Source organism: Stegodyphus dumicola, chromosome X2, assembly GCF_044657685.1.
Source record: "Stegodyphus dumicola isolate Sdum_Otavi_A_Nest chromosome X2, ASM4465768v1".
Classification (NCBI taxonomy): Eukaryota; Metazoa; Arthropoda; class Arachnida; order Araneae; family Eresidae; genus Stegodyphus; species Stegodyphus dumicola.
In genome coordinates, this window is record NC_140781.1 from 5,608,895 (window position 1) to 5,626,129 (window position 17,235).

Here is a 17,235-nt window from a genome sequence, read left to right on the forward strand (position 1 = left end):
TTATTATGTTTTATTTAAAATTTTTGCTTTGTTGAATTGCAACTAAATATAATTTCGTAAATTTTTCGTGGCATTTTAAACTGGACCTAACAAAATTTTTAATTATTCTTGGGCAGTTATGAAATACTGATGATCTGTTGCTGCTTAAAGTTGGGCAGTATTCAGGTATTTTCAGAACTTTGCTTCACATTTTTTTAATGTTAAAATATTCAATTTTATGTATTTTGGAATCAAGGAATTCTAAGCTACCTACTCCAAAGCAACTCATTTAGTAGTTTGTTCAACTGCCAACATCATCTTTTTTTAGTGGAATGGAAATTCCTTATTTGAATCTTTGAGCACTCTGCTAACAATTTTTATATGCTGTGTGAGCTTTTCTGAACACTGATTTTTAAACTTTTTGGTGTGCTGTAACTTTCAGTAAGTTCAGTAACCTTCAGTAAGATACTTTCAGCATTTTGGCCAGCTTTCTCAAAACAGTTCTTACTTATAAAGATAAGACTTGTTAAAACGTTTCCAGTTGTAAAATCTCATTTTGAAGCTTTTTTCTTAGATTATAATGACTTCTTCACTAAATGTTTCTGTCAGTGTTTGTTGATGCATAGTCCGTGAACTTCAACATTATTTCCCTCAACCCCCATGTTTAGATGCAACAAAGTTATGCCAAATGCTTTTAATTCTCTAAATTAGAATATTTATTTTCTGAATCAATATTCCATTTTTGTAATGATGTAAATGTAGCAACAATTTAAAAATATTCTGCAATCATTAACATCATAATTTCTGAAGATTAACATTAATCTTCAGAAAGTATCTTACTGAAGTGCTTCCTCTTCTTTCTGTAGTGTCTAAATACTTTTTTGAGTTTATATTTTGCTTTGTTTAAGAATAGAATAAAATAATTATGCAAGTGTTATGTAAATGTACGATTTTGTACCATAATTATATCGTATAGAACATTATTATTCATCATTAAATGCACATATTGCGTTAGTGTTTATTTTTCTTGTGTGGTGCCCAAGCACTTTTGGTGTGTAGCTCTACATTTTTTTTTTTATATGATTAGTCTTCATTGCTCTTTTGAAGTATTCTCAGATATTGAATTTTTATAATCATTGATAAACTTTGTAGTGTAATTTTAAAATAGAACATAAGAATTTTCAGTGTAAATATATGTAGTGAATATGGTCATATTTGCACATAAATGATAAATAATGAGTTCAAATTTCTATAAATTCTACTGTGTGTTAATTCATTGTCTAGAAATATACTTATTTAATGTTAAACAAAAAAATGTAAGTGATTTAACTATGCTGTTCCTGAGAGGTTTTTTCCCCCTAAATATTTATGAACTTATGGTGTTGATGATATTTTTTTTTTTTTTTTTTTAATGTAAAAAGTTAAGTATGCTCTTCAGTGCCTAATTGTTTTGTTCTTTATTTATTTGCTTCCTCATAGGACCAAAGATGGCTCAAAGTAAGAGCTTTCATTGTTTCTTTTTGTCCATCACTAGTTCACAGCACTTATAATTTTAGACATGATGCTACTTAAGAATTTTAACAATTTTCTGTACTATGTTTTCAACAACAAAATTGTAAATGTACTGCACTGTTCCTGCACGTATTGGTGTGTTTGTGTATAAATTTTGAATTGAGCATATGCTGTTTCAAAACTTATATAAATACAAAAATTGCCACTTCCTTCTGTTTTAATGCAAAGAATAAACCTTGTTTTATGCAGGAAAACCTTACTTAACATATCCATTAATCAGTTAACAGGATTCCATTTTCATTTCTAGTCTGCAGTGCTAAATTTGCTTTGAACCAGTCAAAATAAAATTAAGAAAATGAAAGCATTGAAAAAATAATAGTATATTTGTTGACTTCAATAATATATATTTTAAATGCTTCAGTAAAATATTAAAGGGCTTCTCAATTTGAGCAGCTTTAATTTTAAAGATTTATAAGTTTCATTAGTAGGATTTATCAAGCATTACTTCAGATTTTAATAAATTGTAAAATTTGCAATAATTTCACAATGTGTTAACAGTTATTTCAGTGAAAACAGGAATCAGTTTATTGAGACAGAAATATCTCTTCTTCTTGAGAAAGGACTTATGCTCACTTATATTCTGTGATATAATTTCGCACAAATCAAACAAGAGACTATGTTGCTCAGTGCAAGAGAATTAGAGTAAGTTATATATTGAATAGTCTAAAGAAATTCCATTTAATACCAATCTTAATATGAAGTGACCGCCCTGTGGCTAAGTAACTAATGCATTGCACAGCTGCACCACAGGTCCGGGGTTCAATCCCTGGGCTGGGCAAGGCTAAGGCTGACTCAGCCTTTTGTCCCTTGAATGGGTCTATAAAATGAGTACCAGGTTTGCTTGGGGACTAAACATTCTGCGACAAGCTGACCACTTGCTCAGGGCATATGCTGATGGACTTCGGGGCCCAAGGTCAAGGAAGATTTCAGGGCACTGCAGGCTGTTGCACCATTTAGTAATATGAAATTAGATTTTAAAGACCACCAGAATCTTACGAAGACAGTTGCAGGCTGTCAAAAGATTAATAACAATAGGGACACATCAGTTGCTCTTCTTACATAATAATTTATGTTTATCATCAATTTGTAAAAGGAATTAAGAGTTTAGAAATTAAATAAAATTGAAGCAGATTCATCTTAACTTTAATAAAGAATGTGCATAAATGTCTCTAACATAGCACATATGTAAAAATATATATATGCAGATTTACATTAAAGCGTTGACGAATAATTGTTATTATTTAATGCAGTTTCACTTAGCATTCTGTAACATCTAACACTCAGCGTAACTAAACCATTTATTATACAATTATTATATGCAGCTAAACAAATGAAGTAATAAAGCTATGTTTCTATTATGCATTACAGCCATATGCACATTTTCTCATGCTGTGCTTATTATACTTAAGAAGTTCTTTAGAATTATTTCTTTTTCATCTTGCAAATAAGCACAGAGATCTTAACTGCATTTTACAGTCAAAAGTCGTTAATTCGGACACCCATAATCCGGACCTCAAAGCTAAAAACTTTCTGCGCGTGCGCCGCGTTGACACGTGCGCAAAGGCGTTTACGAATGCGCGTAAGACCTTTACGACTGCGCGTATGTGTGTGCACAAGCGCAGAATACGTTTTCGCGTGCGCGTTTAATGTATAACGGACGGTATAAGCTAAAATTATCCAATTATCTATTTCAGTTAATGTTGATGATTGCATTGTTCTTTAATCTTGGAATTGGATGCGCTTATTATTTTTTGCAGACTATAAGAACAATTTTATAAAAGTAAACTTGAACTTTTGATTATGTCAAATAGAATTTCCGATGCTGGAGCTCCCAAAGGATCTACAAAACGAAAGTATGTTTCGATGTCCGTCAAACAAAAAGTGGAATTGCTGCAAAAAATGGATAAAGACATGAAGAAGGTGACAGAGAGGTTAGTGAAAACGAAAAAATTTCGATTGACAAGTTAGTCGGTATTCTCGGCACAGCAATTATGGGACTTGAACAGCGGAACTTTGTAACTGAACAAAAAATTATGTCTGTTTATTGAATTAAAGAGAAAGTATTATCACATAAAACGAAGCAACTTAAACAACTTACATTGAAAGAAATGTTTGATAAATTAAACAAATAAATATTAAGCCTTTTTTTTTGTAAATTTTGATACCCTTTAGATCATAATTGTTCTTTATTTCATAAATTACGGTTTCATATTTTTAATTTAGAATTTCTGCATGCCATCTTACGAGATTTAAACTGATGATCTATAATCCGGAATCGCCAAAGTCCCGACGAGTCCGGATCAACGACTTTTGATTGTACATGTAATATGCTTCCTCTTTCCCAGGCCACAACATTCATTTTGTATTCTGCTATAATACATTTGTTTGTTAAAAATCTGCTGAATGAATTTCATGTGGTAATATTCCTAAATAAGTTTCAAGACTTCTCAAAAACAGAAAACAACCTTGCTAATCATAACTGCTTAAGTATTGAATGAAATTTAAAGCACATTAGTGACATATTTTTTGTTTCTTATGTATATTTCAAAATTCCTCAGACATCAAAGAAAAATCAAATTTTTAGAAAAATCTGAGGCATAAAAAATTCATTTGAAATATTATAAAATTGCACTTCAGATGTATAATATTAACTAATTAGTGTTTATCAAGTAGTGTGAATATAAAAGAGATAGACTATAAAATGTAAGACGAAATTTTGATGTTTAAATTGAAATACTCTTAAGGAATTAGTCATAAGCAGTCAGTATTTTTGTTTATACTTCCTTTCTGATATGCAATCTCATAATTATAAACGTTGTAGATTATAAGACTCATCATGTAAATCTTGGGTTAGTTCTAGTATTGATCTTTATCTAAGCTAAAGGATGGTGATCAATCGAGTTTGAAACTGCATTTGTCATTCCAAGTAGCACTGCAATTTTTTCAAAGCATGATTAATGGCTGCTGAGGTATTTTCTTCTGAGGATGCTGTTTTTCACTGTTGATGGTCTTGCTCAACTATGGAATAGGATACTTCTCTCCCCGTCATTGGATTCATTCATCTATAAAATGATTTTTTTAACTTGCAGCATATGCTAATTATTATTTAGGTAAACTATCATTCATGTGACTAAATGCATCCTTATAATTGTTTGGTCCAGGGGCCTGGGCCTTTTTCCTTCCCATGTCATCTTATTTTTTAGCATTTTGATTAACCCTGTCAGGACTAAAAATTAAATCTGCCTTGGGATGTAATGTCCCATTAGTCTCAAAATGTTTAATAGGCTCATTAAACTTGAAAATATTGGACTGTATTGCTAATAATTTTGCACTTTCAACTCTTGGGATTAGATTGCAGATATTTGCACTGTATCTGAACTGCTTGAGTTCTCTCATGCAGGTATTATGCGGTTAAATGCCCTGTGTTTAGAACTGAGAATTAATACATTCAAATATATGAATGATTTCATGTTAAAAAATAACTAAATTATGATGATGTGAATTAACACATTAAAAAACAAAAATTGTATAATAAGCTTTGATGTTATAAAATTGCTCAGAATGTTGTACAGGTTGCGAATACAAATTCTAAACATAATAATTTTCTGAGTTGCCAAAATGTTACAGAATAATTCTCATAAATAAGATAATAAATTGGGGTAATTGAGAATTTATTCAAGTTTACTTTCCTGTATGATCAAAATACTGGTGGCTGTATGGAAATTGGGAAGAGAACATTTGTTAATACTGTACTGTAATTGATTGTACTGCATAAGTTATTCATAAGAGAGAACTTCCTTTTACAGAGTATTACAGCAGTTGCGTCCATTTGTTCGCAGTTTAAATCTTGCATATTGCAAAACTAAATTATTTATTATTTGCTGCAGTATAAATGCATTAAACCATTAATATAATTATGCATTTATATACCAGTGGAATCTGCAATAAAATTCTTACTGTACACTAGTAGGAAAAAAAAAATTCTCTTCCTCTCCTCTGTACAGTTTCTGTTTCTGAACAAAATGTAAATTAATTGGTTTATTAGTTAACTGCATTAATTATTGAATTAATTATGTTAAGCAAGGTCCTCCTGTCTATGTTTTTGCATTTATGAAATCAGAATTCACAGTTGTTTTTTTTTTTTTTTTCATTACATGGTTTTCAAGTATTTTGAAATTTGGAGAAACTGTTATGTCATCATCTAGGCCTAAATATTTTTTAATTAATCTTTGATCAAAGTGTGTTAGTGTTATTATATTCTTATAATAACATACAAGGAGTATTTTTAAATAAAATTTGAGTTTAAAATGTTAGTATCACTGTAGATTATTATCACTACAATCTGAGATTTAAATATGGATATACTCAGGTAGTGTGGTTTAGAGGTATCTTGCTTTATATTAGGTAAAACAAAGATTTTTTATTAAAAGTGATTTGTTTCCTTCCCAAAAGAAAAAAATATTTTTCGTTTAATGTAATTTTTTAAAAGTATTTTTTCTTTGCAGATGTAGACAATGTTCTTCAGAGGATGACCATTATAGGTGTTATAATATGTTTTCGTAGTTTGGCTCAAGATTCTCTTAGCGATGTAAGTGTTTTTTATTGTTATTCCGTTGACTATCTTATATATTTCATCATAAGAAAGGTTGAAATGTACTTTGCATTGTTTAGGTCCTCACAGATCGAATTCCCTTTCTACTCAGTTCTGTGTGTGACTTTAAACATCATGTTCCGAATGGAGATTCTATGGTAAATATGGTTCTGCTTTATCTGTTAGTATTGTATTGCAAAATCATTACATGATATCATTATTAATTTGCTTTTAATATTGAAATGCTATAGATAGTCAGTGAAATGGCATCTGCAGCCGGCCTACCTTGCCGAGTTGACCCAGCTTTAGTTGCAGCATTGCGTTCGCAGAAGAGTGGTATATTTTATTCCTTTACTTCCTTGAATATATTTAATCCTGCAGAATAAGCCGTTAAATATATTTAATACTTTTTTTTAATATTCATTTCATTATTTCCTTTAATCATTATAGACTGGAGTTTTTCTTATACCTTTGAAGTTTTTTTTTTTTTTTTTTAATCTCATCTCTTTCTAATCGGTGCTTTCTGATCTCTACCTGTGCCAAAACTATCCCTAATTAAACTATTTTCTTAAAATATTAATGTTAGATTTTGTTGATTATAAGTTAATTAGAATAAAATATGCTGCAATATTTATCATGTCTATTAATTTGTAAATGTGTGAATCTCTTTTCTTCACTTCGTATGGCTAATATATTATTTATTCCTTTAGAACTTGGAGAAGATGAGTATACTGTGGCTTGTTTGCTGATGGTGTTTGTGGCAGTTTCACTTCCTAAATTATCACGTAATGAAGGATCTTATTATAAAGCTTCTTTAGAAGGTATAATTTCTGATTTTCTTTCAAACTCTTTGTGTACTTCATTATGATACAGCAAGTAGCATAAGTATTTGTGCAAGCTGTAATTTGTGTGTCATTAGGAACAATGCTGCAATTTGACTTTCATCTAAAAATGAGTTGCTGAGGTGAAAAATATAATTGAGCTGTAATTTATCAATAGCATGTTAATCATATTAATATAGCCAAAAATTCTACTTTTAATTATTGTTTAGAAAAAATTTTTAAAAATTGTCTTGAGCTGTTTATGTGAAATACTGATCTTCACTTCCATTGCTACTTTCCCATTTCAAATATAAAATTTTTAGGATTTTCTCTTACTATAAGCAATAGCTTTGAAGTGCAAAATATAAAATAAAAATAACTGGAAAATACTTTGGAATATATTCTTATTATTCATTTTCTTGTGGTATGTAGTGTATTTAGTAAATCTCTGGGTGTGAATTAGCATTAAGATAAGACCAGCTATTTAAGTTTGTATTAACTTCTTTGATTGAAAAAAGAAACTGAAACTTTTCATACCGGTTTTTTTCATATCGCTTTCGTACTTTGTGTGAAAACTTGAAAGGGTAAATTAAATATTTATATTCAAGGACAAGACAAGTGGCCTACAGAGCGGCTGCATTTTTTACAAGCTTGTAAAGTGCCTTGAAAAGCTTTCCACCAAGCTATTTTTTCCTGTAGGCAGATAACACTTGCAACTCTACTACAGTCAAAAGTCGTTAAATCCGGACTCGTCGGGACTTCGACGATTCCGGATTATCGATTTTTCCGGATTATAGATCATCAGTTTAAATCTCGTAAGATGGCATGCAGAAATTCTAAAATTAAAAATATGAAACCGTAATTTATGAAATAAAGAACAATTATTATCTAAAGGGTATAAAAATTTACAAAAAAAAAAAGCTTAATATTTATTTGTTTACTTTATTAAACATTTCTTTCAATGTAAGTTGTTTAAGTTGCTTCGTTTTATGTGATAATACTTTCTCTTTAATTCTATAAACAGACATAATTTCTTGTTCAGTTACAAAGTTCCGCTGTTTCAAGTCCCGTTAATTGCTGTGCCGAGAATGCCGACTAACTTGTCAATCGAAATTTTTTCGTTTCCACTAACCTCTCTGTCACATTCTTCATGTCTATCCATTTTTTGCAGCAATTCCACTTTTTGTTTGTTGGACATCGAAACATACTTTCGTTTTGTAGATCCTTTGGAAGTTCCAGCATCGGAAATTCTATTTGACATAATCGAAAGTTCGAGTTTACTTTTATAAAATTGCTCTTACAGTCTGCAAAAAATAATAAGCGGGATCCAATCCGAAAATTAAGGAACAACGCAATCATTCATATTAACTGAAATAGATAATTAGATAATTTTAGCTTACACCGTCCATTATACATTAAACGCGCAGGCGAAAACGTATTCTGCACTTGCGCACACGCATATGCGCAGTAGTCAAGGTCTTACGCGCACGCGTAAAACGCCTGTGCGCATGTGCCAGCGCAGCGCATGCGCAGGAAGTTTTTAGCTTTGAGGTCCGGATTATAGATCATTCCGGATCATGGGTGTCCGAATTAACGACTTTTGACTTTGTTATGAAAATAATCAAATTAATCATCCTTTTTCATCTGTGAAGGTAATATGGTTGTTAAATTGATTATGGCAAAGCATGTATGCTAATCAATCCCCTTGGTAAGAATGCCTTGTAGAGGACTTTCTAGTGTAGATTGCTTCTTCTTTGTGTTACCCATTGGTTACTTAGGTATGTCTAGTTTCCATTAGAAAGAAAAATCCATAAAAACGTAATGCATCCAGTGAATTTCCAATAAACTGAACCCAGTAATCTCAGCTACGCTAAGAATACTTTCATTTTAACTCTTAGTGAAGAAAATTCAATTAGAATGAAACTTTTAAAAGCTAATAATTAAGTAACCATCTGAGGATAATTAAGTATTTTAGCAAAAGGGGATTGTTTTACAGCATTATCATTTTATCTGCATAATTTCATTATATATCCGTTAGTGTGCTATGATGAGAATTCTTGTATTTCTGTTCCACCTCAAGTAAATTAAATCTTTATTTCCACTGTCTTTTAAAATATGAAATACAACTGCATCAAAAGTTACAGAATCTGCAAAATACATGTACAGGGTTTTTATAAAACCTGTATTTATTTTTTTTTTAAAAGTTTCTGTTTGAAATGTCATAAAAAGAAACTACTAGACCAAATATCCAAATAATTATGTAAAGAAGGTCATGGGAATTTATTTTCCATGAAAAAAAATTAAAAACTCACCACCAAGGAAGAAATGGTGCTGTATATAGTACAGTACAGTACAGTACAGTACAAACTCTTCAATCCAGACTCGTTGGGACTTCGGCGATTCCGGATTAGGGGTTCTTCCGGATTATAGATCGGCAATTTAAATCTGGTAAGATGGCATGCAGAAATTATAAAATTAAAAATATGAAACCATAATTTATGAAATAAAGAGCAATTATGATCTAAAAAGTATCAAAATTTACAAAAAAAAAAAGTAATATTTATTTGTTTACTTTATTAAACATTTCTTTCAATGTAAGTTGTTTAAGTTGCTTCGTTTTATGTGCTAATACTTTCTCTTTAATTCTATAACAGGGTTCGTACGGTCTTAAGAGTCCTTAAAAGTCCTTAGATTTTTTTAAATCGATTTTTGGTCTTTAAAAGTCTTTAATTTTGGCCAAAATCAGCAAAAGGTCCTTAATTTTAATCATCTGAAATTTCTGTCTGTTTTTACAACTGCCATTTTGAGTGTGAATTAGCATTTTGGAGGAATATTTTTGGCGATTCACTGACGTGTATGGCTATCTTTTGAATGGGTTATAATTTGTTTCTATTTCTAATGTTATTGATGGGATACTCGATGTTCTGAGCAAGAAGTGAAACATTAGCATAACAAAATTCAATTTTTCTAATAAGGAGCCCTTAAACAACTTTTCGCTTTTGGTGATGGGAATTCGTTTATTAAACGGTTCTAAATTTGGCGACTTATCAAAATTTTGGTGATTTTAAAATCAGTTTGTATAGAAAAATTTTAATTCCAAGATCCGAGAATTTTTCGACGTTTTTTTTTTAACATTATAACATTGATAAATTTCATTAAAATAATGGTAATATATTGAAATTATATTAAATAAACATTAAAATAAAACATTTTTATTTTCCACTGTCATATTATAAAGTTTCATTTTGGCAACTTATGCAATATTTTGAATCTGAAAAATAAACAAGGTATAATGCTATAAAGCACAATTTACGAAACAGCTCTTAGCAAAAGCAAAATTATCTATTTAATTAATTAAAAATGTCTTCTTTTTAATTTTTTTCATAGTAAGAGTTTTTCCCATGTAATTGTCTCAGAGTATTTAGAATTCTCAAAATGTGCATCAGTTTTCTCTATAAAATAAATTTTACACTTTTCCTCTCTTTTCTTTTCTTTTTTTTTTTTTTTTTTTTTTTTCCCAAAAACTATATCTGACCTTTTGCTATTACAGAATTGTTAGGGATAATTTTTCTTTAGAATTTTAGACATTGCAGCTTGGAAAGTTTAGAAGGATTTGAAGGCAAGATTTATAGAGCCACGATTCTAGAAGATTCGAGAAATATGTGACAAAATGAAAAATGTTTCCTTGGTATCAACACGTAATGGATGTACAAAAATGTAAAAATTCAAGTAAAACTTTCTCTTTGAATCTGGTCAGACTTAATACAAAACCACTTATCACCTCTGGTGCTTTAATGGCTTATTGGTATATTAACTGAGTTACAATCCCTGGAACTCTACATGAAGCTACGACACTAACTGTATCAAAAAGAGCCTGACTGACTTTCAACACTTGCCAATCGTGCCTACATCAGGCCTTTCAGGTTTGTTCAAATCAGCAGGTCTCTCTCTAAAGTTTATTTTATTCTCAAACTTATTAATAATTATGTTAATTAATTCATGTTTAGTAATAATGTATACTACTTAGGGATCTATTTTATTTTTAGGATGGTATTACAAAAGTGAAATTCAGGCATAGATAATATTTTAAATTGAATTTATTCACTTTCCATTTGCTCATAGGTCCTTAATTTTTTCATTAATGGTCCTTAAAAGTACTTAATTTCCGTGTGCAGAAATGTGTACGAACCCTGTATAAACAGACATCATTTCTTGTTCATGTTGGTTGTGCATTAGCACTGAAGGCGTAATGAGTACGTTTCCTCAAGCACAGAATTAAAGAATCATAAGTCAAAAGATTAACTACGAAATCTTTATTTAATAAAATAGGATAATTTTGCATAACTTAAGCATAACAATAAAGTAATAATGTTCAAGGACATTAAAATTGAAGCATTCAAAAGAATAACTTACATAGAATCATCATCAGTACTAAATATCATCAGGCTTACCTATATAAGGCAATAAGAAAAATAAACAGGAACATACTTTGCCATCGTACCTGAAAGAGAAGAAAGTACTACTGGATTAGACCTTTGGCCAGGTACAAGTAGCTAGGGTGAAAATCAAATATGCTGCATTGCACACGAGCTTTACTTTCTCTCGCCAATATAGATATACCTTGGCGCACGTTCGTTTTGTGTGCCTTTCGAGTTTCATTATGCAAAATACCTAAATTTATGCTAACATTGCCCCTGTTTTGCTAATGAAACTCACACCAATTGTAATTCATTCCTTCAAAACTGAAATTTAGCTTTAGGAATTGGTTTAGTCATAATATCAGCAACCATTTCCTCTGTTGAAAGATAAGCAAGTTTTACTATTCCTTTGTTATTCAAGTCGCGTATATGATGAACTTTTGTATCAATATGTTTTGTGCGTGAACTGAATTTTTCAGATTCTACAAGTCTTATAGTAGACTGATTATCTTCAAATACCTTTATCGGTAAAGTTTGGGGTAGATTGAAATCTTCTGTTAATTTTCATAGCCATAATAGTTCTTGCGTAGCTTGTGATAGTGCAACATATTCAGCTTCTGCTGAGGATAAAGAAACACAAGTTTGTTTTCTTGAAAACCATGAAATACAGTTCCTTCCTAATAAAATAACACTTCCTGATGTAGATTTTCTATCTTCAATATCTTGTCCCCAATCAGCATCTGAATAAACTGTAATATTAGGTTCTTCACTCGACGAAATTTGTAAGGATAGATTCTTTGTCGTATTTAAGTATCTAATGATTCTTTTAACAGCATTCCAGTCTTTTTGACGTGGATTATTACACCTTCTGCTGAGTATGTGAGTTGAAGCTGTGATATCTGGTCTTGTGATAGACGATATATACAAAAGACTTCCAATAGCTTGGCGAAATTTATCATTTGAAGTTAGGAGATTTTCTTCCTTGTTTAGGTTATAATAGTTTGTTTCCATTGGTGTGCTAGCGTGTTTCGCTTCTTCAAGTTGAAATTGCTTGACAAGCTGATTCATTTTATTTTTCTGTGATAAGAGATAACTTCCATCTTCCTTGCGATTTATTTCCATGCCTAAGAAATATTTAGCTTCACCAAGATGCATTATTTGGTAACGTTTCTTTAAATCATTAATTGTTTGAAGAATTAGTCCTTCTTCTGTAGAACTTATTAGGATGTCATCAACATACACCATTAAATTAATTCTTTTATCACGAACAACTTTTGTGAAAAGACACGGATCTGCTTTGCTTTGACTGAACCCCAGATTCTTCAGTGTATTTTCAATTTCTGCATTCCAGCACCTAGCTGCTTGTTTGAGACCATAAATCGACTTCTGTAATTTACAAACTTTATGTCTTTCTTCCGGAACCACGAATCCTTCTGGTTGTTCCATATATATTTCTTCATTTAAGTTGCCATACAAAAAAGCTGCTTTAACATCTAGTTGATGTACCTTGGCATTATTATACGCTGCCCATTCTAAGAAAACTCGTAGTGTGTTTCACTACTGGTGAAAAAGTTTCATCATAATCACTGCCGTATTTTTGAGTAAATCCTTTGGCTACTAAGTGTGCTTTGTATTTTATATTTTTACCAGTTTCATCATATTTTGTCTTAAACACCCATTTGCTGCCTACTGCATGTTTTCCTGGTGGTAATTCTGTAAGTTTATAGGTTTTATTTTCTTTTAGAGAATGTATTTCTTCTTGCATAGCCTTGATCCAAGCTTCTTGTTCACGTTTTGGTAAGTTTAGAATTTCTTCAAAGCTTTCTGGATCTTTAATTTTAAGTAAGATTTATTCTTCGTCTTCTGCTTTATACGAGAATCTTTCCGGTGGGACCCCTTTGGTTGATCTGCCAGAAACCCTTCTTTCTACATTTTCTTCACATTTAATTAACTCTTCGGAACTTTTTGAATCTTCTGTAAAATCATCGCCAAGAGATGTTTCTTCATTATTTTCTTCATCTTCTTGCGAGTTATTGAAGTGAATTAATTCTAAATCTTCAGCATTATTTTCTGCAAGTTTGTCAGGTAAAGACGCGTTTTCTGAAAATTTAACAGTTCTACTTACTATTATTTTCCTTCCACCTACATAAATCCTGTATCCCTTACTTCGTAAATCGTATCCTACGAATATTCCTTCTTCAGCTCTGTTGTCGAATTTACACCGTTTTTGTTTGTTCACATAATAAAATGCTGTACAGCCAAATACTCGTAAGTGACTTAAGTGTGGTTTTCTACCATTCCACAATTCATATGGTGTTCTATCTGTGGCTTTAGTTGGTAACCTATTTTGAAGATATGCAGCAGTAGCTGCTGCTTCAGCCCAGAATCCTTTCGGTAATTTAGAGTTTATTAGCATAGCTTTTGTCATTTCTACTAAAGAGCGATTTTCCCTTTCTGCGACGCCGTTCTGTGCCGGACAATAAGGAACCGAAGTTTTGTGAAAAATGCCGAGTTTCTTTAAATAATTTTCAGTACTTTCGTTACAGTATTCTGTACCGTTGTCGGATCTGAGAACCTTTATTTTCTTTCTAAATTTATTTGTTGTCGATGCAACGTACTGTTTAAGTTTGTCGAATACTTCATCTTTTGAAGTAATAAAATAAATTTGAGTATAACACGAATAGTCATCAATGAAAGTTACGAAATATCTTTTCCCTCCTAAGCTGTTGACTTCAATTGGCCCACACACATCTGTGTGCACTAAATCCAGTGGATTTTTAGATCTAAAACTAGTTTTGGGATAAGGTGTTTCAGTTAGTTTCGCTTTTACACAAGTAGAACATTCCACACTATGAGTGCATTTGCCAAGTTTAATGCCGTCTGCCAAATCATTTTTCTCAAGAGTTTTTATGGCATCTATATTTCTGTGGCCTAATCTTTGATGCCATTTTAGTACACAGTTCGTATTTGAACATGAAACCTCATTAGCTAAGTATGCTTTCTCGTCAATTGAGTTTACGGTCAATTTAATATATAAACCTTGCTGAGCGTTGCCGTCGGCTACGAGTATATTGTTACGCTTTATGTAACACTAATTACTATGAAATGTAACAATGCAACCTTTATTGGTAACTGATTGAACAGAAAGTAAATTACTATCTAAACCTGGTACATACAATACATTTTCCAATTTTATTTGTGTAACCTGACCCTTTAAGTTTTGAACTTTAAAATAGCCTTCACCAATACCATAAGAATTTAATTTTGCACCATTGGCTACAGTTACTATTTGTTTATTAAAGTCATTTAACTGAGAGAAAAAATTCTTATCACTCGTCACATGAGTTGAGGCTCCCGAGTCAATAACCCATTCTTGCGTTTGCGTGTTTTCATGTTTATTTTCCACTTTTAGAACTTGATTAAACTGAATCTGTGTATTTTCAGTTTCAATACTTTTAAAATACTTATTTTCTTTAAGTTTTGTTATGTTTTCTACACTTTGCATATTTGCTATTTGGCATGCATTACTTTTATAATTTTGAGAATAATTTCTTACTTTACTATTATTTACATCTGTTTTTGGGGAAGTTCTAGCATTGCGTTTTAAATGAAAACAGTCATTTATCATATGGTTATTTCTCTTACAATAAGTACAAAATTGTGTAACATACTTTGGTTTATTTTCGCTTTTACTTTTTAAAGCAACTGAATAGTATTTTTGAACTTTCTTAGTTTCCACACGTCTACAATACTCATCTATTAGTTTGTTTTTAACATATTCTAGCGACAATTCAGCTTCCGAAATACTTTCTATTGCAGTTATTAAGGAGTTGTATGAATTTGGTAAAGAACATAGTAGTATTGCTATTAAGTTATTTTCTTTAATTTCTTCACCTATACTACGCAGCTTTTCAGCCAACTCTAGTACTCCTTTGATATGTTCCTGCATTTTAGAACTTTCATTATATCTAATGGAATATGGTTTTCTAAGAAGAAATAACTTATTTGTTAAATTTACACGTTCATGGACACATTTTAACTTCTGCCAAACTTCTTTTGCAGATTTACTATGTAAAACATGGATAATTTGCGAATCCGAAATGTTTAGACATATTAAAGCTTTAGCTTTACGATCATTCTTTAACCAAATATCAGTATCAGTTTCCGGTTTTTCTTCGAATACATCATCATCTAAACCTTCTTTTATTAGAAGTTGTTTTATTTTAAATTTCCACACTGATTAATTTTCATCTGTTAATTTTTCTATACAAATTGATTTTTTTAGAATAGACATTATTAATTGTTACAATTATTCTTATAAACTTTGTAACTAGTTTTTTTTTTTTTTTTTTTTTTTTTTTTTTTTTTTTTTCCCAACAAAGAGTGTTAACACTTTATGCCCCTGGAATCTTACAACATTACAAAATTTCAATTTCTCAGTCTCATAATCTTTTGTTGGTTGTGCATTAGCACTGAAGGCGTAATGAGTACGTTTCCTCAAGCACAGAATTAAAGAATCATAAGTCAAAAGATTAACTACGAAATCTTTATTTAATAAAATAGGATAATTTTGCTTAACTTAAGCATAACAATAAAGTAATAATGTTCAAGGACATTAAAATTGAAGCATTCAAAAGAATAACTTACATAGAATCATCATCAGTACTAAATATCATCAGGCTTACCTATATAAGGCAATAAGAAAAATAAACAGGAACATACTTTGCCATCGTACCTGAAAGAGAAGAAAGTACTACTGGATTAGACTTTTGGCCAGGTACAAGTAGCTAGGGTGAAAATCAAATATACTGCATTCACACGAGCTTTACTTTCTCTCGCCAATATATACCTTGGTGCACGTTCGTTTCGTATGCCTTTCGAGTTTCATTATGCAAAATACCTAAATTTATGCTAACAGTTCTGTTACAAAGTTCCGCTGTTCAAGTCCTGTAATTGCTGTGCCGAAAATGCCGACTAACTTGTCAATCGAAATTTTTTCGTTTTCACTAACCTCTCTGTCACTTTCTTCCTGCCTTTATCCCTTTTTTGCGGCAATTCCACTTTTTGTTTGATGGACATCAAAACATTCATGCCTAGGCCTTGTATGGACTGTATTGCATCGTCTGGGAGACATACAATGTATTAACAATCATACCAACTATGTAATATTGGTTTTTTGTAAATTTTTTTTTTTTTTTTTTTTTTTTTTTTTTTTTTTTTTTTTTTTTAGTTTGCTCGAGGGAGAAAAAATCGCTAACTTTTTAATAATATCAAACATAGCATATTTTTTTGCTCTTTACCTTTTGTTTAATAAATAAGCTTTACAAATAAGTCAAATTTGTTTTGCTTCTAACTCTTCCTTTGCCTGATTTTGTATTATCCTTAATTTATGGACATGAGTGTATAAAATTACATATGCAGTGGTCCGTGAAGTTCTAAGGGTTGAAGGCCGCTGATCTAAACTATTTGGCGGAATTGAGATGCAATACACCAACATGTCCGTAACATTCGTCCTCATATGCTTAGAGCTGCTGTTGAGAATGCAGTAATATGATTTAACATGCTTTCGAAAAATAATGGACACCACATTGAACATGCTTTGTTTCGTTTAACAGTATTGCATACAGCACCATTTCCCTGCTGGTGGTGAGTTTAAATTTCTTTCTCCTGCGGAAAATAAATTCCCATGACTTCCTTTACATGATTACCAAGTTTGACAACATTTGGTCCAGTATTTTTCCTTTTATGACCATTTCAATGAGGAACTAGAATTATAATCACCTTGTACAGACTCCCATTTAACTGGAGGAGTACTTGGAGTGCTACCAACAGCTATGTGTACATAAATTCTAAA

At 31.0% G+C, this 17,235-nt stretch overlaps 1 protein-coding gene across 2 annotated transcripts in view; it reads left to right on the forward strand.

The window, feature by feature from the left end:
- The window catches only part of Hem (Nck associated protein 1 Hem), a 144,152-nt gene that overhangs the window by 124,894 nt on the left and 2,023 nt on the right, over positions 1-17,235 (forward strand). The window contains exons 26-30 of one of the 2 annotated variants that reach the window (XM_085809380.1): positions 1,459-1,476; positions 6,057-6,139; positions 6,223-6,300; positions 6,394-6,478; positions 6,853-6,963. In XM_085809380.1, the coding sequence (XP_085665506.1) occupies positions 1,459-1,476; positions 6,057-6,139; positions 6,223-6,300; positions 6,394-6,478; positions 6,853-6,963 (375 nt within the window). The remainder of the gene's footprint in view (positions 1-1,458; positions 1,477-6,056; positions 6,140-6,222; positions 6,301-6,393; positions 6,479-6,852; positions 6,964-17,235) is intronic. The other variant, XM_085809381.1, reaches the window with a different exon arrangement.